Here is a 27,671-nt window from a genome sequence, read left to right on the forward strand (position 1 = left end):
AGATACAGTATTAGACAGGTGTTCCCTACAGACATGTAAGAAACAAAGGTAAGGACAGGAAGTCAAAACAATGAATCCTTGAATAGCCAGCAATCATTAAAATTCAAAGGAGGATCACTACGGTTTTCAACAAAATAAATCATTAGAATAAGGAGCTTAAAAGGATTAATGTGATTCTCTATTGAAAGCCTAGTGAATAACTAAAGCATAGATTCTTCTAAAACACTGTGATACAAGACAGACGGTATATGGTGAAAAACTGCACATCCGTCAAAAAGATACCTCTTGAAAGGGGATCTTCAAACTTACAAAATTGGAAATAGCAAAAGCCTTGCCAGTAGTATCAAAAAACTCCTATATTGATTGAAGAATAGTGCATGTCCACTAAAGCTAATTTCTCCAATTATTAACAACTTTTTAGCAACTCCATTAAAAAAATTAGCAGTGTTTCAACAGAGAAACAATAACCATGTTTTTAATATTATTAGTACTATCACAGTTTCAGTTATTAACTAGAGTACCATATGCATGGTAATTTTGAAAGTCTGTAGATAAAGTTGTGACAAGTAGAACTGTCTTTCTGCAAGAAAGCAGGCAAAAGAGAAGAAAGCATTTGACTTCTTTGGTATTATTTTCAATGAATTGACAACAAAGAAAGTATTGTATAATGCACAAGTGCTGATTCCTGCTTGTGAAGTAACTCTCTAGTTTAATCCACTGTACTTAGTGTACTTTTACTCAATAATTTATGAGATGCACCAACTTAAAGCTGCCTGCTGCCCTGAGAAGGTACGCAATGTTACTATAAAGAAAGAAGAGCAAGCATTGAAGGGCAAGTTACCATTGTTGAAATATAATAGTTTCATTTGGAGTTCAGGGCTTTTCTCCTGTTTCAGGAGGTATTTGACTCAGATATCATTTTGAAACTAACATAAAACTAAAGTCCATCTTGAATGGCATATTTGGCAGTGATACTGAATCTTTATCCCTTCCCCAGAAAGCAGTATAACCATTCTGTGTCTTCAGTACCTACTGCTCCTTTTCTTCCCTTCCATCTTATCCAAATTATTCAAAGTCATAAAACTGACAGGCAGTTATTAAAACATATGTTTTATAATGTAAGATGCTAGATTTCATATCATATAAATCAGTACAGATTCAGTTGGACTTGGATGGTTTGGACCAATGAAATACCTAAATTAAGACATGAAGATGACGTGGAACAAAGCCTACATCCATCATTCATGATCTCTTGCCCAGAATGGGATGAGATGCCTTTGGAAACTGCATGAGGAAATGGACTTGGATTTTACTATAATAGGCAGAAGATGTGCTGAATCCAACCACCTGCTTTGTGTCTAAAGAACCACATCTTAGTTACAGTCCAAATTAGTCCATCTCTTAGTGTAATAGAATGAACCAATTATTTAAAGAAACAGAAAAGCACTTTTCTTTGACCTTTATAAAACCCAGATAAGCACTAGAAAACAGCTGAACATTTTGATTTCAAACTTATGTTCTAAACAGGAACTCAACCCAAAACGAAGGGTGAGACAAACAAGATTCACTGGAAAAAAAACAGGAAAGGATACAAGATACAGTGGGGAATTTTTTTCCCCCATAATTGCTTGTTCTCTCCTTTTTTTCTTTTTTAAATGATGTAAAATAAAGTAATCTGGGAGCATTTTTAAGCAAACCGTCTATGGCAGTTATTTGCCTCAGTCTGAAGATAGTGTAGTCAGCCTACAAAGCATCATCAATATATTTTTTAATATGAATGCAATATTTTTAATGGTTTTAAAGTATCTCCAATATATATATTTAAAAAGCAGCTTTGTTGCTAAAATTAATGCCTTGCATCTAAAAGGATGAATTTAGTGATTGTTATTAAATTACTATTTGGAAGAGGATGCAAGTTACTAAGCTGTTAAAAAGATATTCAAAAAATCCAGAAATTGTAGGATCAGTGAGAGGTTAAGATTCAAATGTACCTGTCAGTATTTTTGTGATAGATTTTTATTCAGAATCTACTTTTTCTGAGCTTAGTAGATTTTTTTTTTTATTTTGCCGCAGGCAGAACCAGGGAAAGCATAACTTCTGAAATACTGATGTGTGTTGCAGCTGCAAGAACCATAGCAAAGATCTAATTTTGGTTGATTATCCAAATCCACCAATTGCTAAAAAAGAAATAAATTAGGTCATCTGCTTATAGAAAGAATAAATCCTCCATTAAAAGTACCCAAAGATTGCCAACAAAAAAGCTATGATATTAGTTAAATGGCAGGTAAATACAGCTTCCTTAATATAGGTTTTTTGGTTGATAAGATAAGACCATTAGCTGTGTAATAACTAAAATGACACTAAGAAGTATATTTTGTCTTGGTAAACAGGGAATCAGATATGCAGAGTTGTATGTCTAATCCCTTGAACCCTAAACATATTTCTTAAAATGTGGACATCAATTTATTATTTTGAATGAAAATTCATGAGCACCTTTCTCATGAGAAAACCAGTTCGTCTGTGGCATTAATAAATAAAAAGGAATGTGAAGCTATTTCCATCAGCCTCTTTCTCTATGTTTAACATGCACTTGCAGTTTGTAGTATTTCTTTGATGGCATAACTCACATGGCATTTAGAAGTACTGTAAACACACTGCTATGCCTACCAAAAAAATTCAGCCAGACAAAAAGTCCCTTCAAGTTTCTGGGTCATAATTTTCTGGAACTCTTCTCACATGTTTTTATTAGGAAGATATAGAAGAAATTGGGGTTTTGCCCTTAATAGTTTTAAAATTGCCTTATATTCTGAGCATACTTGAAACCCCCTATAATGCATTTCTCTCAAAGCCTCATCCATGAAGGCCCAATACTAGCTGATGACAGACTCAGGATCTGGCCTTCATGTTGTACAATGGTGCTGTAAATAATTGTATCCATATCTCCCAAGAGTACCTGTACGAACTCCTCCCCAGTTTTGAGGGGATGCAATATTTCCAGCCAGATTTACTGTAACATTTGGCACCTGCTCTCAACTACTCTTGGCTACCTCTTGCTGCCTGGCTTGCTGGTGTTCTTCTGCAGTGGATATTCATTTTCTTCTCTTCCATTGTCACTTTAGCCATTTTCATACAGATACACATAAACCCTCTGTATCACCGCTTTAACAAGATCACTGTTTTGCAGGAAATCTCCTGGGTTTTATGCACCCACTAGCATCACCCTATTCTGCAAATACTACCCCACCTATCTGAGGTTAGCTACTTCCTGCACAAAGTCACCTCTCCCAAATCTCATACACACACATACCCATGTCATATAAAAAATTCTTAATCTACAATTACTCTTGTTCTCCCAGTGGACACTCTTCTTTCTCCAAGGTCAGTCTTCAACAACAGCTAATTTTCCCACTTATGCAAATGGCCCCTTCTCTATAGAGATCATGGTCTCTAGCTACATCATTCTACCGTGGAGTTTCTGCCCACAGTTTTTATGCAGTAGGGAAATTTTATATCAACTCTATTTTCAAATAGCTGAAAGGCATTTCCATTGTGCTTGATACGGCACCTCAGACTTGTTCAACTGGAAGTTTTTCATCTGAATTCAATCTCCCCTAGTTTCTACAATGGCTGAATATGTGATACTGTAGTGTTCTGACTCCAGCCCTCTGGCCCCTGAAGTCACTGTTGAGTCTCTAAGGGCTGGGATGGCCAGAAGGGCCCAGAAAGGTGGCCACAGCACAGAAAAGGTAGGGAACACTAGCAGATGACCATTCCTAGTCCTAAGCATGTAATTACAAGTGCAAACAAATGCATTTAAGGACCTATTTACTTATCACATATGGTACGTGGAGTTACAAACTGGATTTCTTCATGAAGCGTAAAGCTCTATATCCCCTACTCTCAGGAAAATCAAAAGTCTGTTGATGTGTTACTGGCTGACATCCTCCGCAATATTCCAGCCTTAAGTCTTGTTCACATTCAATGGTGGCTGCAAAATTAGATGCTAGTTTTGAACATGTAGCCCTCAGAGCACATTTATATACATATACACACCAATTCTGAACAAATTATTTTTATGGTTGGCACTAGCTCCACCAGCATGTTTGAGAATCTGACAGATTTCTGCATATGTAATCAAGATCTCAGTAATCCTACATAATTAGCCCACATCAATTTTTCTAAAACAGTCATCTTTCTGTATAATAAGAGAGGATGTTTACAAGGTTCATTTATCTTTACAGTCAGTAATTTAATAAAACTGTGTTTCCAAGACCTGAACATTGAGTTAACAATCAGAAAATGAAGTTCTGGAGATAAGGAACTCATGAACACCTTGGTCAATGACTTTCCTTGCATAGGAAACTGCAAGCAAAAGTTCTACTGTATTTACTAGGAAACTTTTATCAGGATGAGGGTTTACCCAAACAATGAGCACTTTGAACTGCTTTTGGCCTACACTATTATGATCTCACATGTATGTGTTTTATGTTCATTTTGGGGTGCTAGCAGTTGGGAGATACTGTTTTCAAAAGACCTTAACGAAAAACTCTTAATCCAGAACTACAAGTTTTCTTGATTGTGAAAAAGGGAGGGCAGCAAGAAGTAATTTTAGCATATTCCAGTGACTTATTCGTCCAACATTCTTTGTTCAAAATATTAAGGAAGAGTGCTTTTATATGTACACTTAAATATATAATATATGTGTGTTTACATTAATTAAAAAAAAAACCAGACTGAAATGGTCAAGTCAAGGGAAAACAGTTAAAATTAATGCTTTCTTGAAGTACAAAACTAGGATGTTTGAACTATAAGTGAATGGCTTCATATTCATATTTCCTAGTCAGTAGAAGAAAAATTATTATAGAGGTCTTGCAGAGGTATGAATACACTATAAAGATTCTTTCCTGGAAGATGCTAAGAAATCAAATTGTATAAAGCCACAGGAGGAGAAAAGCCTAAAGAATAAAGGATACATTACATTTTTTTAAATCCAGATAACAGATTACTATTAAATAATGTTAGGTAGTCCTATGAACAAACCATAATTTGGATAAATTATCCAGAATCCATTATTTTTGCATTCATATATGATAAAGGAAATATATTGAGAGAGAGTTTTTCCCTGTCTCTTGGCCTAGGAAAAAAAATCCTGGTTAACTAGAAGTAAGAAAAAGTATATCATGTAAAAAAAAACACAGATCAGTGAGAATAAAACAACAAAAAGAATAGTTCCCTACCCATTACTTCCCACTGTGTGAACTTTTGACATATCAGCAAACTCTTCCTTTCGCTTGCTACTACTGTTGTACTGCTCACTGTACAGTTTTAAGGACATCTGTTCAACAGCATCTCTTTGTGCTTCCAGATAGCATAGCTGAACCTCAGCCTAGAAAAAGAAAACAAAGAGAGGAAAAAACAAAACACAACATTTAAAAAAAAATTCAGAAAGAATACATTTAAAACAAATACTTTTGGACGGCAACAATTTTAACCATTTTCCTCCTTGCATGAGAGTGAAAAAGGCTGAACCATTAAGTCAGAGAAAAAGTACACCATAATCCCAAATGCCAGAAATTAACTATTTAGGTTTCTATCAGAGAAACTGTTATATATTCCATGAGATGTATAGCCAATCAAATCCTGCTTAAAAATATCTGGACGAGAATAAAAAAGATATTAGGAACTAAACACTAATAGAACAGGTAGATATATAAAATTACATTTCTTACAGGCTTCAAGACTGATATTGTTGACAATTTGATTGTGCTTCCTAATTAATGAAAGCCATATTGCTGCAGGTATTTTTCTTTCAAATAGTAAGTGTAAATAAACCCAAGCAAATTGGCATTATTCACATTCTGCTTTCTGGTGCACACTGATTACTCAGCAATTTTAATTGCAAGGAAAAAGCCAATAAGTGAGATGTACTGTTTTCCATCAGACTCTGTGCCTGGCCAGAAGAATGTTGAATAATATTTGACATTATAACTGATTGAATAGACACTTTATTTATTGCAGCTGTGGTAATCAGTATGCTTCTGAGGCTCAGAGAACCAGATGATACAAGGATAAAATCTGCTGTTTGCCACACTTGCCCCTAGGAATAGTACAAAAAACAGAGGGTAGAGTAAGTTCAAAAGCATTGTGACCAGTATGCTATTGTTTTCTTTTAATATACTTCATTGAAAGAAAAAAGCATTATGAATTCTGATAATGCTTCAAACACGGCTACTGCAGTGTAACTACATACTTTTATTTCCATTAGGAGTGGAATGCCTCCTTAACTATTTGGTGCTATGGCAAGAAAATGCAACGAGAATGGAGGAAATTTTATGTAAGGACTCCTGTATTTTCTGCTGTGGGAAGCCAGGAATTAAAAGTTTGTTTGTCTGCTGACAGCTTGACAGTTGCCAATCAACAGCAGCCATAAAGAGAAAGTAGTGAAATGGTTAGAGAGAAGAAGGGTAATCTGCAAAATGTAGGAAAAGTGCAACCAAGTGAAGGGAAACAGGCACTGAAGAATGTCAGTAGGGAAAGTCTGAAGGAAAGCTGGAATGTCTTTATAAACTAGCAGTTTCCTATATTTGCTTATGCCTTGCCTTAGTGCAATTTTTGCTGAGTAATAATGGAGGCCATTTAGAAATTCAATTTCCTTTTAAAATTTCTCATTCAAACATTTATAGTTTTCTCTTTCAGGTGCTTCTTACAGTGAGATTAGTTATGTTTTTCAGTAAACCTCAAAATGTTTTCGAGAAATTAAAAACCCAAACAAACAAAACAAAAAAACAGAAAATACAGAAATTATTAGTAATTTTCCAAGAAGGTAAAAGATAAAAATTCCAATTAATCCATGCAGGTCTTTAAGTGTGTAAATAAACGTAATTTATTTAAAATTACATATTTAAAAGGCTTTCATACATACTTTAAAATAGTGGAAAATTAAACCACAAAAGGTTACCGATGAAGAAACATTACCTGAATAGAAGACTAACTAGCTGGATGTGTCCAGTTAGAGTACAATGGTAAGGTCTGAGAAAGCTATAAGACTTTTCTGCCTTCTCAGAAACTGTAATTAAAACTGCTGTTTATATAACTCAGAAATGACCAAAGGCAGCAAATAAACAAACATCATCACCTTTTTGTTTCCCTTACACCCCCAAGTCCATTTTCCTCTGAGTTGATAAACAGTCCATTTCTACAGTATACAGGGGGTCCTGAACAAATTTCTTTTTTTTTTTTTTTTGGAAGGATTCTTCATCAGTAAGAATAGTGTTCCAGCTCAGTATTTTGTATTGTCCACATAAGGCTATTAATTTGTTCTTTTGATGTATTCTTCCCAATGAGTTAACCACTCATTGTTTTTATTTTAGTTATAGTTGACATGATACATTCAGTCTAAAGCACTGTTGTCAGTGACCAGTAAATTTCTAAAACAATTAGATCTAGAAACTAAAATCTGTGACTGTTTTAAGCCTAGAGGGGAAATCTTGTGGAAAACTTGAAGTAAAATATTTTCCCAATTTTCAGGGTGGGTTTGTAAATCAAGATAAGTAATTCTTGCTTTTTTTACAGGTTTTGGGTGGGGTTTAGGTTGGGGGTTTGGTGGTTTTTTGGCTGTTGTTGAAATTATGTACACAACCTCCCAACCCAGTACTCCAAAGAGAGGGAATTCACATGTAGCCTAAACTCTGGAATATCACACATATGAATTAAAATTCAGCTCTGAATTATAAGAACACATGTTATTTCTCAAATAGCACAACTATTCCAATAATTGAGATTTTTTTTCTTGCATTTTCTTATTTGCCTCCCTATAATTTCCTCTATATTTTAAAATAAGAAATTGGAAAAGTAAAGGCAGCAGCTTTTCACAGATCTCTCATTCTCTGTTCACTTGCAAAAATATTTGTAAATAGGCAAGTCAATAATGTATACAGAAAACAGGAGAAGAAAAATAAAGATGAAATAGAATACTGGGGGAAAGAAAACACGGGATGGAAAGAGTAAATAAATATAGGGAGAGGAATGAATAATAATCCACTATTTCTTCCTCACAAATATAGGACCCTCCTGTACTAAGGATTATAAACTCCATCAACATCATACTCTACAAACCCTGAATAAAACCCAGTTCTTGTACATCAGAAATATGATCCCTCCATAAATCAACTATTTTTGTTTTTAAACCCAATTTCTGTCTTCAGTGTTTGTGAACAATTACAGCAACTCAAACTCAGACAGCATACAGTTTCAGATGGATCTCTCTGATTTCTTTTCTGTATGTATTCATCCATCTCACTGTTGTACTTAAGCATTTTTTGGTCCCTGTTATACTGATATCAACTGCAAATCCAAAGAGGCTTTGAAGACCTTGAGTAGGTATTGATCAGTTTAAGTCTCAAAAAAGTACATTCTGCAGAAGCTGACCTAACAGGTACAAGGCATACTATAGAAAATAGTACACTGCACAGATACATAATAAATCTACTGCAGTTTATTTTCAATTTAAAATCTTTACTGTTAATGAAGGACTAGTTTTGCAGTATTCTGGGAGAATAAAGTAGAAACTTTATCAACTGCTAATCAAATATAGAAAACTTACTTGTTTTATCCTACATTAAATGTGCATTTTCAGATTGCTCCACATATGCTTTCTTATTACTTAACTTTTAAGAACTTAATCTCTATCACAAACACACCTCTATGGACATGGATATCTAGCAAATCCTGAGAAAGTCTACTGGGATAGGCATCATCCCAAATACCCAAATATAGGCAATGGGAACTGGGGGAGAGGCAATCATTAATTTACTCTTACTGCCCCATCCCAGAAGTGGAATTCAGTTCCTTCTTTTTTTTTTTTTTTTTTTTCCAGGGGATGTAGCACATCAGAATATGTGAAAAATTGAACAAAGGGGGAAAAAAAGCCAAGAAATGATACTCAGCCATTGTTTTCCACTTCATGGTCCTCTTCTAAGTGACCATTTTTGCAATAAAAAGGCAATAAAGACAGTGGTGATGGTCCTCTTACAGACTTGTACAGATTCTCTACCTACCAGGATGGAGTGAGTTTAAAATATTTTATTGTAAATTAAACTGAGATATTCCCAATAATCAAATGACAAAATGCTCTCATTTTCCTGAACTTGCAGAGTCCAATCTCTGAACAAAACTATGAAAAACCAGTAGTCTCTGCAGGAAAACAGTGAAAAAAATCTAGACTAGTGCCAAATATTCAGTTCTAGTAATAGATTAAAAATGGTAAATAATTTCAAGGCTATTGTTAGAAAGCCCATTTTCTAAAAAACAAGACCTTATAAATAAACTGAGGGAGCCTGGGGTGCAGAATCTGTTCCTTAGGACTGGCTTTGCATGACAACATAGAATGTCCTTTACTATACAGATCACTACATAACACAAAGGGGTAATCAGTGACAATACAAATCAATGAAAATACATTGCATTTCTTGTTAGACCTACATGTTGGAATGACCTTATTCTGAAGTGGAGAAAGACAAGACAAGGGACAGTGGCTGTTACTGTGGGAGGAAGGAGATTGAAAGGTTATATTGTATACAGAGTGTGAAATGAAAGACTTAAAATTTACACCAATGTAAATTGGAGATAGGAACTCAGAGCTAGTGTTGCTCTGCTGCAATTTTTTTTTATATTGGAATGTACTAAAATAAATATCACTGAATTGGTTTTGAAAGGGAAGTATTTTCAGACACTGTTTCCCAGTGTCGAAACTCTGTTACTGTTGCGAACTCTGTTTCTGTAAGCAAACTATCCTGTTTCAAATATAGAAATTATAATACATTCAGTTGAATTTGAATTATAAAAGTATCCTATCTTGCATTATCCTTTCTCTAAAGTTCTGTAAAAAAGCTATACTGCTGCCACACTACACTGTGAGAATTAGTGAGAAATACAGACATAGTTCAGTTCCTCTGCCATTATTTGAACTTCAGCTGTTTATGTATTATGTTTATTAAATTAAAGCACAAATTCCAGTTTCTGCCAAACAATGAGGTGGTGAGATGCTCCTATGCAGCATGTAGATTTAGAATACTAGCTATATGTATATTTTATAGAAGTGCATACTTAGCTGTCTCGTTCTAAAAGGATGCACTTCTGAGCTTGTCACGGTATATCTTTGCAGTTGGTCAGTTTCTTGAGAAATAAAACTGAGACCAATTCCTTGCCAGAATTAAGTTGATCAAAGTAGCATTTATGTAGTTAAATACTTAAGCCTTTTTTGTTGCTTTCTGTCACAATATTCTGGCTACTTCTCCACATTGTAAAGTTCTGGAGAAGGCTTTATTACAGAATATGAAAAAGACCCTGACTCTGTCAGAGTGTAGCTACTGAATAAAATTATGGTGAGAAGTATATGCCTCAAAGTATCTTCCATGGAGATGTTCAGATGTCCATGGAGATGTACAGAAAGAGTTCTTCAGCAGGCAAGAGTTCGACCAAAGGCATCACTCCATTCCTACACTGAGCCAACAGGTCTTCTATTGATGAAAACGCTTAAGGTGGAAGCGGTGCTTCTAAGAAGTCACTGCAGCATTTCAAATGGCATTGTACAACAGAATCGTAGGATCATTTAGGTTGGAAATGCCTTTAAGGTCATCAGTCCATAGCTTGGCAGCATTAGGCTTCTTGGAATTCAAGTGACTGCTTCCACCCTAAGTGCAGGCATTTCTCCCCCACACACATAATTAAAACAGGGACCTTGCTGCTGTTGACTACTTTCTTAGTCTGTTACCCTTCCTGCTTTTGGCTTCCTTGCCTCTTCCATCCTTGATCTTGCACACTCTCTCCAGGACCGAATCAGATTAAAAAATAGTCCTATATCATGAAATATGTTCACTGAGAGCTGAATATTTGAGAGTCCTATTACAAAGGACACACTGTGTTGTGATCATGCAGGAAATTAATTTTGTTAATCAGGGCATGCTTGTTACCAGTAAAAATCTTAGCAAAGTGTTTTTATCATTATAAATCTCAGAAATGCTTTTATATCAGGAATAACTTTATCACTTTGCTTTTCAATATACTAAAACCATCACAATAACATCAAATCTCCACACAGAACGAGCAGAATTACAAGGTAACAACATTGTTGCATATCAAGGTACTTAAATTCATTGTAGAGTTTAAGTAACAGCAGTAACAGCACAGTGAATTGTAGGTCCATCCACAGAAGCCATAAAATGAAATTTTAGACAGGCAGGGTTGTGTTATAGCGAGTAGAACTTCAGGCAGTTCTCAGAGTCAACAGAAATAATAAGAGAGGAAAAAAAGGGGGGGGGGGAGGGAAAGCCTGTAAATATCAGCAATACTTTTTTGCAGGGTTTCCTTTGGCTTTCAGAAATACATGACCTGTGACTTCAGGACTGTGGTGCACAAATGCAATCAGTAGCATGGCCTCAGCAGCATTGTCCGACCAAATCCATGGAGATGCCATGATCATGCTGTTAATTTAAAATCTAGACCTCTGGTGTCTTAATTCCTGACTGTTCACCTGGCCTTTCATTATGTTCGGTGTAACATTAAACACTACACAAGAGCATGGCATGCCCTGTGCATCAAACAGATCTCAGCTATGTACACAGAGAAGTTCCCTATATTACAAATACCAAAAAGCACTGAAGAAAAGTATGAAAGGATTAACCTCTTCAGGGACTTCCAAGACTGAATAATTTCTGACAATAGCCTCCAAAAATTTCCAGGTAAAAAAAAGTTTTTGTAACAATGGGAATTGAACAATTGCCAGGATTTTTTGCTACTTTTCTAGTCTTGTAGGTCTGTATCTCCAGCCTGCAGAAACGAGTGACAGGCAGGATGCAAAAGAAGAGATTTTAATAACTGGGAGGCCAGGTGGGGAGCAGGTTTGCTCTGAAAATGGAAAGGGCTGCGGTGACAGAAGAGCGCTCGTCAAAACTATATAGAAGATACAAATTAACAAGGATGCAGATCCAGCCTAACCCATCAACATAACAGAGTGCATTTCTTCAAAACTGCCACATGCCTTCCAGCTCCTTCAGTGACACCTCTTCACATACCACAATAAGAGTAAGCCTAAACAGTCCCATTCTTAAAAGCCCAGAATCTGTCCTATTAAATTAGAAGTTCATCAACATAACCATGGTTTCTTTCCTGTTAGTCAGAGAAAACAATTTATTTTAGGAGGCCAGAAGACAAACATGTACATATAGAAGGCTGAAAAACTTTCTGTGCCAGCCTCAAGATTCTCAAGTCAAGAAGAGGATAGACTAGTCATGCACAGAAAGTCTTTCTTCAATGTGCTAAAATTATAAACTTACTTACTTAAAACCTCCACTATTTACACTGTTCTGATTGTTCCAAACATTGCCTGTGTTTGCACTTCTAGAGCAAGGAAGTGTTAAATAGAGATTGTTAAAGAGTCTGCCTATCATCCAGTGCACTCATACTTCTAAAAATCACACTCCTCTAAAAGGCTTGTGTACCAAATCATGTGGACAGGCAAATCACCTAGCTCAGTCTGTAGGCTGAGCATTCAAAGTGGCCATGCCCTTACGGTTAGAGGTACCCATGCTCAGAATTCAGGACAGTACACTTGTGCAAGAGAAATTCCAGGGTGCTGGTGCACATTCCTCCTCCCCCAGCCCTGCAGCAGATTGACAGATATATGTCTATGTAAAAACAGTGAGGGAAGGTAGGTCTCACAAAACCAATACTTCCTAAGGAAAACTATCCAACACATCCCGGGAAGGTATGAATTAGCTAATAAAAATGTTATGGCCTTTTCCTTGGAAATTTTGCTCAGAGATCTACTTTGTGCATATTTTGGAGAAATCCCTTTTCTCCCCTTTGGGAGCTGTACTGCCTTACAGTGAAGCAAAACCTGATGAGTTATTTACAGAAAGTGGTTTCCAAGTTGTCTGAATTTAATATATTGAAAAATCTTACTTGGAAACAAATAGAAAAGAATTGTTTACTTCTTTAAACTTTCATTCTGAAGTTACTTTAGTAATATGCATTGAGTTTTAATTAATTTTACCATACTATAATAGTATTGCTGGTTTGTTTTGCTATCTTTTCATGAACAGTGATTTTTTTTGCATAATTCTGTTATTTATGCTGAAAGGAACCTACAGAAAATGTAGAAATTACTAATAAGAGAATGCCATATTACATAAAAAATAGGAAATATTTTTTCTGTAATACTACATCATTTGTGAGCACTTTACATAGTAATTATTTTTAGTAGTACATAAACAGCTTGATTTTTTCCAAGTAGCTCCATTTTAAACTTCCATATGCTTGAGAAATGTTTCATATCTATTAACCTAATCATTACAAATACATACATATCTAAGTTTCCAAACAACTAGTTCCAAAATTTCCTAGACATATCAACTCACAAAACTGCAGAAGTTTTGATCTAAAATCTACTTCTGATTCAATATTTTGAGTCAAATATTGTGAGAGGTTTGATAGTGTCAAACATTTTCAAGTCAAAACTCCTACACTGACTGTACCTCAAAGACGCTCATTGAATGCTTATTTGACTTGTTCTGAAACTGAAGGTGATTCTTTCCATGCCTAGATAGTCTGTTTGATGTTATATTACCCCTAGAGATGCAAATGTTTTCTTATTCCTTCTTTCTCCTCCCACAGCAAGAAATTACAGGGGAGTTTTTAACAGCTTTTTAGATATTGAGCTATTAATAACATAAACTTGTGCAATATGAACACAAGACTGTCTCCACTGCAAGATTAAGTAAGAATATTCAGGCTATGAAGTAGGATAAAAACTAAATGTCACTAATTTATTTAATAACAGCAGGGAAATGCAGGCTAAGTATTTTTCTCTGTAGATATTTCTTCCTATCCATATATATGTGATATATATATATATGTGTGTGTGTGATATATATATATATATATATATGTTTCTTTGGGTTTTGAGGAAAATTAGAAGCAGAAAACTAAAAGCAGAAAACTCAAAACAGAATTTTGAGGAAATTTTAAAAAATATTATTAGTAAAAATATTAGGAATTATTGTAGCAACAGCAAAGCATATAGCTTAATATGTTGATTTGTACAACCACCTTGCCATGTATAAAAAGCAGACACAAGCTGCCACTCCTTTGAGTTTATTTATGATCCTCAGATGAGGAGCCTCTTGAAGAACCTGACACTTACTGAGGTAGAGGGAACAGTAAAAAGATAACTGTTTTAAACATAAAATATTTGTATTGCTAAGAGGTCAGCTTTGCCACTTCTGACTTCATTGCAATTTGCATACTATTAAAGCATTACCCGTAATGTTTGTAAAATTTAATTTTAAAGCTATGCTGTTGAAGATGTTTGCTGAATTGTAAGCACCTAGGACATTTGGGAAATTTGCTAAAACTATGATAGTTACAGTATTTCTGACTTACTTTGTTTTTTATTTAATCCCCCCACAAACACACACTATTTTCTTCCATTTTGTGACAATGAATCTCATTTTAATGCAAGCTGAGAAACTTGAAAAGAAGTATACTACAACAGTACAGTAATGGAGATAACTTTCTCTTTTATTCTCAATATATTTAATTTTGTTAAAAATGTCACTAACTTATTTATTTACTTTTGCTGGAGGCTGAGATCCAATTATACTCCTATAGACTAGAGGTGATGGTTATGATTTTCTACTTCACTCTAATTCAGGCTTTCTCATTAAATCTCACAGCTCGGTAATCATAGTCATCACATTTGTGTTTCAGTGCTGCATTCAGACTCACACTCTCTTTCCCTGGATTTCCATCCTCCTTCCCTCACCCCATCCCCCAAGATCTTTATTTACTCCCTGGTAGAAACAGCAAAATTAAAGATGTATAATGTGCAGATACAATCTTTGCTTCCTTTTCTCTGCCAAACTAGCACTCTAAAATACACTTCTTTTGGGAAGTACTGACATTAACTCAGTTACTATAGTACATGAACTACCATTCCACTTTGAAGCACTACAGAAAAGTTGTCCTTAGACGATAATGGAAAGGATAGAGTAACACAGGAACAACAAGAATTACTTTACATACTAATAACAACAATTTAGTTATCAAAACAGTACAGAACAAGCATGCCTTTATAGTATTCTTTAAAAAATTTAGCTTCCTAGGGTTCTAATAGTTTTTTTCCTATGGTTCAGGAATGCACAGTAGCACTCAGCCCAGTGCCTGTATCCTTATTTCAAAGAGAATCATTCAAACCGACATCCACCCTGTCAAGAATCTTGACTTTGAGCTGCTAATGCAGAATAAAAATCAATATAAATTTTGATCATTTGATGAATATTTACTTCTTTCTTTCAAGCCTAGGGATTTAGAATGGAAAACTGCTGAATCAAGTCATTTTATTTTTTTTGTGTTTGTGCCAACACCAATTTACTACCCTCCTGAAAGTTCCTGAACAAGATGTCTCATGTGGCATATGTGTTGGTTTTTTCTGTCAATCATAACTGTGTGCCAGTAGGGAACCATAAACATTTTCCTTTCATACTCTTAGTTCTCCAAAAAGGAATATTTTGATTACTTCCTTGGAAAAGGTAAACTTGTCTTATTTAGACATACTGTAAAATGCCTGTGTCTATTTTTCTAGGACAGCTGCTGTGCCTAAATTGATACTATCCATTAAATATTTTCTTTTCAGTATGAGTTGCCTCACGTAAAGAAGCAGTGTACAATCACTGCAAACAAAGCTTAGCAACACAAAACAAATAAAGATCTATATTGACATTATCACTTCCTCCATATATTTTCTGAAAAACTGCATGAAAATTCTGACCAGTAAAATCCACACCAAATGTTTGTGAAAATGAAGATAGCAGGAGATAAATAGATCTCACAAGCGGGCAATTAAGATGTGACTCTAGTTTGCATTTCATCTTTAAAAGAAATTTACCTTCAATCTCAAAAAAAAGAGCTTATAAAAAAAGTTTATGCAAAGTTCCATAGTTTCCATAGTGACTGGTGTGGGGGTGAGGGAATAGAGAGAAAAGGAAAAATGATGCTTCTAAATTTGAAAAAGACCTAGATTAGTTTAACAAGAACTGTAAATGCAAGCAATTTTCATCTTGAAAATTTTTTTTATATATGAGTCAGTGGCAGACGGGCTTTATCTTAAGCAGCAATTTTGTTGGTCTCTTATAAATTAAATAAAAGTGGCAGCAGCTGTCTTTTGGGAGGCTGATATAGGCTTGTATAGTCATATGATATTATGTAGACAGATGTTTTAAATAAAATAAAATATTTAGATTGCTAGATACCTTGCAAGATACAAAGACAATTATAGGATGTCTTTGTTAAATTAAATTTCTCATTCTTTTGAGAAAAAAAAAGGGAATTGTCCTGGAAACGGTACCAACAGGAAATGATTCTATATCTAAAACAGCTGGAGACTGTAACTAATATAAATTTACTTGAAAATAAAAATTCTCTGTGCCTCTGGAGACATCAGCACCATGCACTAAAACCAGATGTGATAAAATTATTTTTAAAAAGTCAGTTTACATATATATAAAAAATATTAATATATGATCCACTCTTGTAGTGAGACTGCTCAAGGCTAAGACAAAGTAAGAGAACAATTAAAGATCTAAAATGTAAGAAAAGTGACATTTCTTTTCTAACAATAAAAAATGTCCTTTTTTCATGAATGTTGCCTTTTCAGAAACATGTCAGACACCTTACTTTGACAACGATTCTAATGTGATAACACTTCATTGCATTACCAAGACAAAATTTAGTGGAAACCTTTTATCTCAGCACTTTAAGGTAGATTTTGATTCATATCTATGTTATATGTGTCAAAGATCCAAAAATAACTTTAAAAATAAAGCCAATATCCAGTGCTCAAATTCCGTAGATACTCTAAGTAAGTATAAGCGTATAAGGGAATTTTTCCAGAGCAAAGACTGCACAACTGGGTCTTATGGGAACACTTCAAAAAATATACCATACATTTTAGCCCATGACTGATGTGACTCAACCAACTAGCTCTTTCCATTCTTGTTGAAAACGTCACAGTATAACAGACTGTATTTTGTGTACTTGTAGTTTTACTCTTCTTCAAGGCCTCTGTTACTCCAGGCCCAAACCTGCACAGCTCATTTGGCTAAAGCACCTAGGGTCTTAACCTATAAAGAAAACACTCTAGGAGGAGTATGAATGCCAAAATGTAAGAATAAGAATTTTACAGTTGTACCTTTCAAATCACCATTGACAAAAATCCACCCAAATTTGCATGGCCACCTTCTTCCTTGCTCCCTAATTGCTCATTCAGGGTGCTTTTTAAGTAATATTATTTCGTAATTTCAACAATGAATTAAATGCTTTTCCTTCTCTCAGACTTAAGAAAAACAGCCCAGGTAAATAAAACCAAATGAAGCGTGCTCAAGATATTGGAAGTGCTATATTAGAGTCCCTATATAGCAAGAGCAGTAAATGGTATTAAAGATTCCTTTCAGAAAGCTTCAGGTAGGATTGCTTTCATTTTTTCCAGTAGCCTTAATTGGCTAAGTGCCTTTGGGCCAACTAATACCCAGAGAGACCTAATCTCAGTAATCTTGTAAATACAATGATTTCAACAGATTTGCATCAAAGACATGACCATTACATGAGATGCTGCCTGTTTGGTGCTGTATTATTTCTCATTTAGAACATAGTTAAAATTGCCATATTAATACAAGATTTATTATTACAGTGTTCTGTGCTACGAAGGGTCCAACAAACAGAAGATACTTGGCTATTTTTATTACAGTTTAGACAGGTGTTTAAATGGATATGAACAAACATTTTAAATTCAAAAGGAAAAGGAACCAGACTGAGAATAGCAAAATCACCCCTCTCAAGGTATAGATGTCAAAAGATGACAAACGTATGTAAAAAATGTTCATGTCACTACATAATCACAGAATTTAACCTTTTTTTCTTCAACATTAGGAAATATAACTCCGATCAAAATAACATATCACAGCATAGTAGTCATACCTGCTGCATACCTGACCCATGAAAATGTGACTTTTCTGCAGCTAAAATATGATGCATATTGACTCAAGGAGCCTGAAGTACAATTACTACAAAAAATATGTCAAGGGAAAGCTTTAATTAAAAGATGCACATTTCCAGTAACCATAAATAAGACAATAATTACATTTTTACATTATACTGTTAAAGAAGTTGAGTATTACTACATGGGGATTTTGGACACAGATTACAATAGACCTTAATTTGTTTTCAGAGACAAAACAAGCATGAGTTCTAAACTATCTAATCACTGTACAACATGGCGTGGGACACAGGCTCCTTAGAAGTGAAAATAGCAACAAAAGCATTACACACTGATTAATCTAGACCCAAGAGAGGTCACAAAAGGATAACTCAGAAGTCAGGGGTCATTAAAATAAGTATCTTCAATGTAGTTTGGTAAAAAAGTTTTATTCTAATCTCACAAATTTCTTAAACAGATTGACTGATACCGTGAGGATACTTTTGCTTTTGTCATAGCACTAATTAAAATGGAAGAATTAAGCCAGAGTGTTACAATAGAATATTAGAGGTTTTACTAACAGGCACAGGCAATTTATTATATAGTCAGCATCCATGTAGTGGGATGGTCCAAGGCCTAAGGGTATTTTTAGCAGGAAAATACATAGGTACAGGTGAGAGATCCTCATAGATACGCAAACAGGTAATCTTGTGCTTCAGGTTCTCTTTGCTGAGCATGGTTGAAAACTGACTTTCTATCAGTCTGTTTCCACAGAAGCCACATAGGAATTATGCTTAAAGATATTTTTTCATTACATGTACAAAAAAAATTTTGTATTTGACTATAAATCCCTATATTTATTCTTCAGCTGTGTGTCCAAAGCAGCAAAAGTTAGTATGTTTTTTTCAGGGATCTTGGTTTCATTGTAACTGAACCATCAGTGTCTTATTGGAGTAGGCTCAGATTAAAAGTTCGGATCTTGGAGCTATCAGGAATAATTACCCTAGAAAGTTGTATGGTAGCAGGACATTATGGTCTTATTTATGGAGCTTAGGTAGAATTTCCAATCAGCATGATTGCATCTATTTCTAGTGCTTTGTTAATCGCTTCCTGAAGCTGCTCATTAAAGGCTCCTATGTCAACACGTAATGCTGTGGCGGCTGAAACAGAGATTGGGAATACAATCACATCTCGTGGCTTGGCTGAGAAGTACACTGCAACATTGTGCACTTTATCACAAATGCTGTTTTCCCATTTGATAAAATGCCTTACCATGTCATGGAACAGTGGTCATTTATTTCAGAGGAACAAGCTGAATCTTCACCGTTAAATGCTGGATGTGAGCAAACATCATTCTATTTTTGTCTCCCTCAACAATGGAATTGCAGTGAGACCTAAGTACAGCAATTTAACATCTCTCTTACAACAGCCACAGAAGTGATGACAGCCCTAGACAATAATCACTTGCCAATACCATAGTACTTACCTACCAACTGTGAAAGCTCTCACAGCTGTAGTCAATAATTGAACCGACCAATTCCACTGTGCTGCATGTGATTGGTGATATTATCCCTTTAAGTGTGTTATTTAAGTTTGCAATGCAGTTAATTGAAACCCTACTAGATGCAAATCAAAAGTTTCAGTCTTAATTGAGATATTTTGAAAATTGAACCCATTGCTTCAGGCAGGTGCTACATGAGATTCCATTAATATAGGTAATTAACATTAGCCTCTGCTTTAATTAACATGCATACTTTAATTAGTAAAGCATTAACCAACATTAAAAAATCTGATCTTCATGCATCACAAAAACTGCAGAGTTATGACTGTGTTAGTTTTTCCAAGACTGTAAATCACACAACATATCAATACTTTTTTTAAAAATACATCAGATATTTTAAAAAGAGAAATAGACATATAAAATGTACATCCTTGTTTTAACTGAACACAAAACGGTGGGAAATATTTCTTAAGAATATCTGAAATATAAAGAAAGCTCACATAATACTTCAAAACTTTTGCCTGAAATTTATAAACATGTATATTATATTCATGTGTGTATCTAGTCAATTCATAAATTAAAATAATTCAGTTGTAATCAGATTCAGTGCTCACTATTAATTCTATGACAGAATCCAAGACAGTGTTTTCCAGAGCTGGCATTTTAAAAACAAATGTCCTGTCAACAGTACTAGCTTTGCTTTCCATCATACTTGCTTTAACATCATGATGCTCCCCAAAATAAGAAAGCCTGTGACTGCAAACATGTTTGCAAACATGAACTGAATGTTTTCTTGAGTTTGCTAAGAGCCTTAAACATCTTCAAGAACTAGCCTGTTGCTCTGAAACTTTTTGTTCTACTGTGTCATAAAACCCACTGCTGAGTGCCATCACCTCTGGGATGTCAACTGGGGAACTGAAGTTGTACAACTGAGCTGGTTTAAGATCAGCCTGTCTGCACAGCAGGTCCCATTTACAGCTGTACAAGCTCTGTAATCAAGGGAATGTGCACACGCAAGAGAACAAGTGCAGTTACACTCATGCTTTCAAACCAAATACAGGAATATTTCTTTGATACAAACAAGTTCTTTTTGACTCTGGACTTCTATTTTGCCTCTGAAGTTAAAAAGCATTTAGAAACATAGTATATTCCCAGACATATATAACATAAGGAACTCCATTCAAGCCTGTGTAATTAAATGGCACAGAGCTCCAGTTTAAAAACCCTCTTTAAATAAAATTTAACATCAGTATCTTTCAAAATACATTTCCAAACAGTTCAAAGATACCTTCATCTTCCTAATCCTTTCCTTCTGCTATGTATTTACCCATGTGATCCTGACAGCTTTGCTTTATGGTAAGTTCCACTTCTCCAACCTCATTATTACCTCAAAGAAGATTTCTGATCCACTCCACTCACTTTACTTCCTGTGTTTTCTTTCTCTATACCTTTCTCTATACAGATGGGACGTATATTAATTATTGTTATATAATACTCATAAAAAGATACTGGATGTTTTGGCTTAAATAATACAGTCAGTTTAACCATAGATCTGTTTCTACAATTTCTGCACGTTCTGAACCTCTACTGCATTTGGCAGTGAAAGGAATGGATGATGTTAAAGGACTACACATTCTATTCATATTGCATCCAAATATCTGCAGATCTCAAAGGCAGCATGTACATGTGCAGAGAAAAGACAATGTCCTTTCTGAAGCTCCTTACAAGTACCACATCAATGTCACATAAGGGCTGTGTTTGTTCCTTTTTGTTAAATGGGAAAGAACTTGAATGAAAGAAACATGAAGACAAAAAATATTCTTTAAAACTGGAAAGATTCACTTAATCAATTTTAAACACTTCTCCATGGGAGTAAATCCTGCATTGTGTTTCATGTTCATAGCATCTTAAATGTAAGGCTTTCCAAATTCTGCATCTACAATGCTTCCAGCTAAAAAAATCTAGATCTCTTTGGAGCAATTTGTCAGATTTTGTCAGATTCTGCAGGACATATTCTGGAATTTTGACAGTTCTCCCTGAAAGTAAAAGAGCATTACAGCTAAAAGAAACTTTGTTGAGTGCTTTTCATGGCATGCTGTTGAATTCAATATATTGTATAACCTGCAAAACCACAGCTATACTGAAAGCAAAATTTATAGTTAAAAATCTGTCCTGACTTATATTTGAACAAATCACAGTGATCATGAAATTATTGTTTTCTGTAAAACAACGTGGTGATACTTTTAAAACAGTGATTTTCACAATACAGAGTTGTCCTAGGTCTATGCATAGTCACGTTTACACGGAATGCTGAGTGAACCCACAAATATTTTTTTTCTTATTTACTTGACTGAATTTAACTACATATTTTTTCCATGGTAAGTAACAAAGAAATGAGAATAAAATATGTAAAAACTATGCTTAAAAAAGTTCTAAGCAGCGCCTTGAAAGGTAGACAGACTCATCCTGAGATGAAGAACCCAAAGTGTATCGACCAAGGAGCTACAGGGAACAATGTGCATTGCATTCATGACATCTTGAAAGGTTTCTCGTTTTTTTTTTCCCCAGTGAGGTCTTTATAGTGCTAAGGGTCAAAATCTTCTAGCACTTCTAATAAACTAGGTAAACCTAGAAAATGAAGTATTGGTAGTATTCTGTCAAAGTCAATGGCAATTTTTTTATTATTATTTCAAGCAAGCAGGGCTTCTTACAAATCATGTGACAAAAATTAATAAATATATCTCAACTTGTAATTTCAAAGACAGGGATTCCAGACACTAAAATTCAACATATTTTTAAGATACAGAAGACATACTGTAACATAACTATCATGATATGCAAAGCGAAAAAAATTTGAAAGCAAGTTCAGACGAGTCAATGAATTTTACTGCTCTAAGAACAACAGAGCCCCCTTTTATCATGAGGAAAACAAGACCATATATGGTCCAGTTATTAACTTGAGATGAAACTTGAAATGTCAGCCTTGCTTCTCCAATATTGCTGCAGGAAGGAAGGGCTGGGCACACCAAATGTCTTTTGTTCCCTATGGGAGGTATATTTTGCCCTCTTGTACCAGCTGCCACTCCTTCTACCCCAAGTTAGTCATTTGTAGCTATAGGTTTCCCACGATATAGACACAGGCAGGTGCAAACAGCAGGGTCATGTCTCCCATAGACAACCACCTATCTAGGGTCGTGCTGAGATCCATCCTTGAAGCTTTTTGTTCTTTTTATGGCTCTAGAAGATTATCTAATAAATGATATTAAACTTTACCTCCCTTATCTGTAGTTCATACTTGTCCTTACACCCTAAAGTTATGAGCAGTATTGTACCCTATAGGGCTTGACATGGTCTGAAGCAGAACTTTAAACATACCTGAAAGAGTTCTGTAATTACTAAAAATAGATGGTGTGTGACATACTGCACCCAATGCCTTTTTGTTAAGAACCGTTATTTTCCTTAGGCTATGAAAATACATAGTTAACATCCTCTTATGAAGTAAGAACTGTGAAGGATAACTATTATTTTTGTTTCTTGGAGGTTTATGGTAAATTTGGCAAATGTGACTTCCACTTACAAAAGTGCCAATGAATAAGAGCATTCAACTTTGGAGTTAGCTTACTAAGCCAATTTGTAAATCCTACCTTTTATTTTCCTATGTTTAAAATACCATGATATAGACACTGGAACACCAGAAACAGTCACTATGACTGGCATTTTTTTAAAAAGAGAGTAGAGCAGTGTGATCTTATAATTCCAATTAATACCCATCTGAATTAAGTATTACCTATCTTTAATTACATAAAATCAACCCTGAACTTAAAATCCCACCACAAAATAGAAACAGTCCACTTAAATGTTGATTTTTTTGTGCTTGCATGGTTCTCCCAGAATCCTGGAAAGAGTCTTTCTTTCCATGTTGATCTTGCTGCTTGCCAATACTGACATTCACTATTTGTGTCTGTGGCAGAATTTTGCTCCCCACTTGATTTGCTGTCCTATTGAAATATTACCAGGAGCATGATTAAATTTGCTGCCATACTAAGAGAGAACACTTCCTGTTTCCACTTTTCTTCTTACCCATCTAATGGGAATGTGAATCTTAAAAATTCTCTGTAACTAACTTACATATTTTTCTTCATTACATAATGTAAAAAATAGAGAAACTTAATATTTCCAGTCAATAAATATATACACTGCCTACATTTGTGTTCACTTTGTTTCACTGCTAATAATTTCCTGACAACATTTAAACACAGAATGATAATTTCATTCCAGGGTAAGACCTTCTGCAGTAAGTCAAAATACCCCAGGATTCATTGGCATTTTGCATCTTTATAGATAAAAAAAATGGAAAAGAGAGTCTAGAAACTTAGCATAAACTAGGGAAAAATTAAAGATAGGTAAGTTTTGATCATGTATTTCTTCTTGCCAATTGACATACATAATAGAAAATGGTAGAGAATAGGTTAAACAGTCTAAAAGGATTTTAACCTTAAATTTGACAGAAGCTAAATGGCTGTGACATTGGGTTCTTCTACTTTATTCCAGCTAGTAATCCACCTTCAAAGTTCCTGTCAGGTAAATGACCTTGTATTTCATTAACTGATAATTAAATGGATTTATTCCACTAACGGTTTTAATTAAAATGCTAGAAATATTGATTACCCCTCTCATCCTTATTCCCCCAGATGAAAAAAAGGTTTTAGGAATGTTTATTTAGAGAAGACAGAGAATTAAATTAGATTGAATCTCTATGAGACCTGAAGACTGGTTCTTTCATTTCTGCTGCTCAAGCAGAAAAAGGTTTCAATTTTTTGATGTTTGATTAATTATTTTGAAATCCATTTATGCTTACCTTGGTGTTTAATTAAAAATGTCATTTTTAGCATAATTTAATTGGCTATCTGTGGAAGACTAACTTCAAACTTATATTTAAAAAATGTTGTGGTTTTTTTTTAATTTGAGGTAAAAGAAACTTTTTACTTATTTGCTTTTGCTGTAAAGGTATCATCTCATGAATGAAGAACTAAGAAGGGATGAAGAACTGGATTTACTACATTTGAATATGAAGATACATATGCTTATGAGTAATGCAGCTTTATTTGGCTGTACACTTGAATCTGTTACCAGTCATTTAGAATCTCTAATCTAACAAATATGGAGTGTGTGCCTCCAAATATTTTGGATTTATTGTTACTAACTTTAACAAAACTCTCTGCAGTGTGTCCAGAAATGCTTTTAGTATGGGCTGGAATCCTTAAGCACATGATTTAATATATAGTATGTATTACTGAAAAAAAGAATTCAGTTCAATTTATATTCAGCAAACAAATATTAGAAAGAAACACTAATTTGTTTGGTTTTTTTAATTTATCTACCATGTGTGAGTATTTCTCTGTTTTCTTACCCTATTGTCTTACTGATCTAAAATTTGCTTTCTACATGAAATACTATTCCACCAAAGAACCAACTTTTTTTCTTAAGTGAGAAAGAGATTAAGATCAAACTGGTTTGTATCATTTCAATACCAAATAAGGATATGTTGTGGTCTTATAAGACCATATTTTGTTACCACTTGCTAGCTCTAAAATATATGATCTAGAATTTTCAATATGGAAAGTGATAATAAAAATATGAACCAAATAACTAAAGCCCTAATTCTGTAAAACATAAGCTTAACTTCAAGCACTTAATCTGTCCCATTGAAGGGCAACAGAATTATTCCCATGGTTACCACTACGCGGTGTGGACTTGCTGAAAGGTTTTGGTGACTCAAGATCATCACACCTATTTATTTTTCCTTTTGTGTTATTTACTTGTGAATGGAATGCTACATAAATATGGGTCAAAAACCTAAAAAAAATTTCACTATTATGAAAGACTAATTGCAGTAGGTTCTTGCATTTCAAGTCTGAAAAAGAGGAAAGGTCTCCTCTGCAAATATGACACCGGACTCTCAGGTTTGTCAAAAACACATTAATGATCTATTTTACACAGTCAGTATAATTTATATTTCTCCCCTCTTTGTTCAACTGTTTAATGAAGAAAAATTTCATAGCCTGATTCAAAGCCCAATGAATCAATTAAAATATTCTTAATCAAAATATTTGTCTCCAGAACTCCATTTCTTTACAGTTATTTTAAAAAGTCATGCAAATCTGAAATACGGTTAGGTGACAGTGACTTGTGTACAGTATGAGTCATTTAAGCATGGGGTAGCTAAAGATCTTTCCAATTACTTACTGTCTAAAAATCATTGTTGCCCTTTAATAAATAACTGCAAAAAGCAAGTGACAAAAACCCCAAACCAGCTTATGCATTCGTGAGCTACAGAAGACTTACATTGAGGAGTTGAAGAAGATAAATTGTGTAGCATGATGCTGCCTTTCTGAAGTCACTGGATGTTCCACTCCCCTGATGTGCTCATTGTTACATTTTCAAAGCGCCGCACGTGGTTTTACTCATGCAGCTTTCCATGACATCAGTGCAAGTCCAGTAGCCAGCACACCAAGTCAGACTCTTTCCCACAAATGTACTCATGCAGAAACTTTATTCATACAGCACTATTTCCAAATTCACAGCAGCTACTCCAGTAATTACTCATTTCCGCTCACATAGGTTTGCAAGATGAGGCTGTTACTGCTTTTTGCTCTAGCTATGAAAGGGAATGGTAAAGTTGGACCTACTAACTTTCACACACTGTGTCTGTTCCAGTGAAGGCAGCAAGGCCTTTCAAATCTTTAGGTCAAGATTCTGCTTCTTTGACATACAGAATGCCACAACACATTCCTGTCCGCTTTCAGAGGACTAAAAAACTTGGTCACAGCATTTTATCTCTGAGTTACTCTTTTATTGTCTCTTTAATTTTGATTACTGTGAGTACAGGGAAACAAAGTATTATGTTATTTTCATTTAATTTTCTGCTATTGATTTTTTCAATGCTTAACAGGATCATTTTGCCATATTTGGTTAAATTTTCTATTTTATTGTGCAAATTTATTAAATTACAGAAGAACCTTTGACCATGTGGTGCCTATAAAATAAAATTCTGACAAGATGATCTATTGTTTGTTTTCCATGTCTACTTTCAATAATGATTTCCAAGAAAAATGCAAATAAAAAAGAAGTCACTGAATACTAGTAACTCCATTGTCCATGGACCAAAGAGGTTGAAGCTTTTCAACAAAGAGCAATCACTATTCAAAACTACAGAAATTACACAAGCAAATCCATATAAAAGTGCTACCTTTACTATTGCTACCATTGGCAGTGATTGGTTTGTTTTCAGAGACCTGTGAAATAATTTTTAAAGATGCACATGGCATAGGTTTTACTGCTTTTTTTTTCCTGAACTCTCAGAAAATAGCCAAGATGAATAACTTTGTTTTTAACACTGATATATGACACATTTTAACCTGTCTACATACAAAAGTAGTGCTGTTAACAACTGCAACTTTCTTCAAGTATGCTATGAATCACTGTATTCCTTTTTCCTTTTTTCATGCACCATTGCCACTATCTTACCTTCAGCGGTTTTGCTAGATTTCAATGAAGATGGAACCAGAGGGCACACATTAGAATTTTATATCAGTTCAAGAAGGGGAGAGAAGAAAGACATATGAAGCTAGAATGACATTCATTGAAGGTTCCCTAGGGAAGATAACACATGTTTTTGTCTTTCACCTGCTAGGCATGCTAAATCAGTGCAATGATAAGCTAATTTATGAAATATATTTCATTGAAACCTGGACATCTTTACTGTTGCTAGTTTGGATATTAGCTTTTCAGAAATAAAAGACAACTAATTTAAAAGATGTTAAAAGACTGGTTTTCGTAGGTAATGCATACCATACATGTTCTCTGGGGCTCTGGATTTCAGTGCATAAACATTTTGAAAGCAATTAGGATCAGGTGAAAGTTAAAATTTACACTCACAGCTCCTTAAGAAAAGGAGTAGCTTGCTTTCAAAACCAAAAGAGGATTCTACCCAATTTTTTTTTAAATGTACTGAAACAAACCCACAGTAGCTGCAAGAAAGATGACAGTGTGTCTTACCAAAACAGTGTCTCAGCCACCTTCCATAACAGATGTGCAGCAATCCAATACTGAGTAGTTCATTTATTATCAAGGCAGTATAGG

General features: G+C 34.6%; 1 protein-coding gene across 9 annotated transcripts in view; it reads right to left on the bottom strand.

Moving 5' to 3' along the window:
• Positions 1 to 27,671, bottom strand: part of AKAP6 (A-kinase anchoring protein 6) — a 275,069-nt gene that overhangs the window by 81,615 nt on the left and 165,783 nt on the right. For all 9 annotated transcript variants that reach the window (XM_051806225.1, XM_051806228.1, XM_051806229.1 and 6 more), the window contains one exon: positions 5,238 to 5,386. In XM_051806225.1, the coding sequence (XP_051662185.1) occupies positions 5,238 to 5,386 (149 nt within the window). The remainder of the gene's footprint in view (positions 1 to 5,237; positions 5,387 to 27,671) is intronic.

The sequence above is a fragment of the Manacus candei genome, unplaced genomic scaffold, assembly GCF_025592945.1.
Source record: "Manacus candei isolate 608988 ecotype Guabito, Panama unplaced genomic scaffold, ASM2559294v1 h1tg000067l, whole genome shotgun sequence".
Taxonomy (NCBI): domain Eukaryota; kingdom Metazoa; phylum Chordata; class Aves; order Passeriformes; family Pipridae; genus Manacus; species Manacus candei.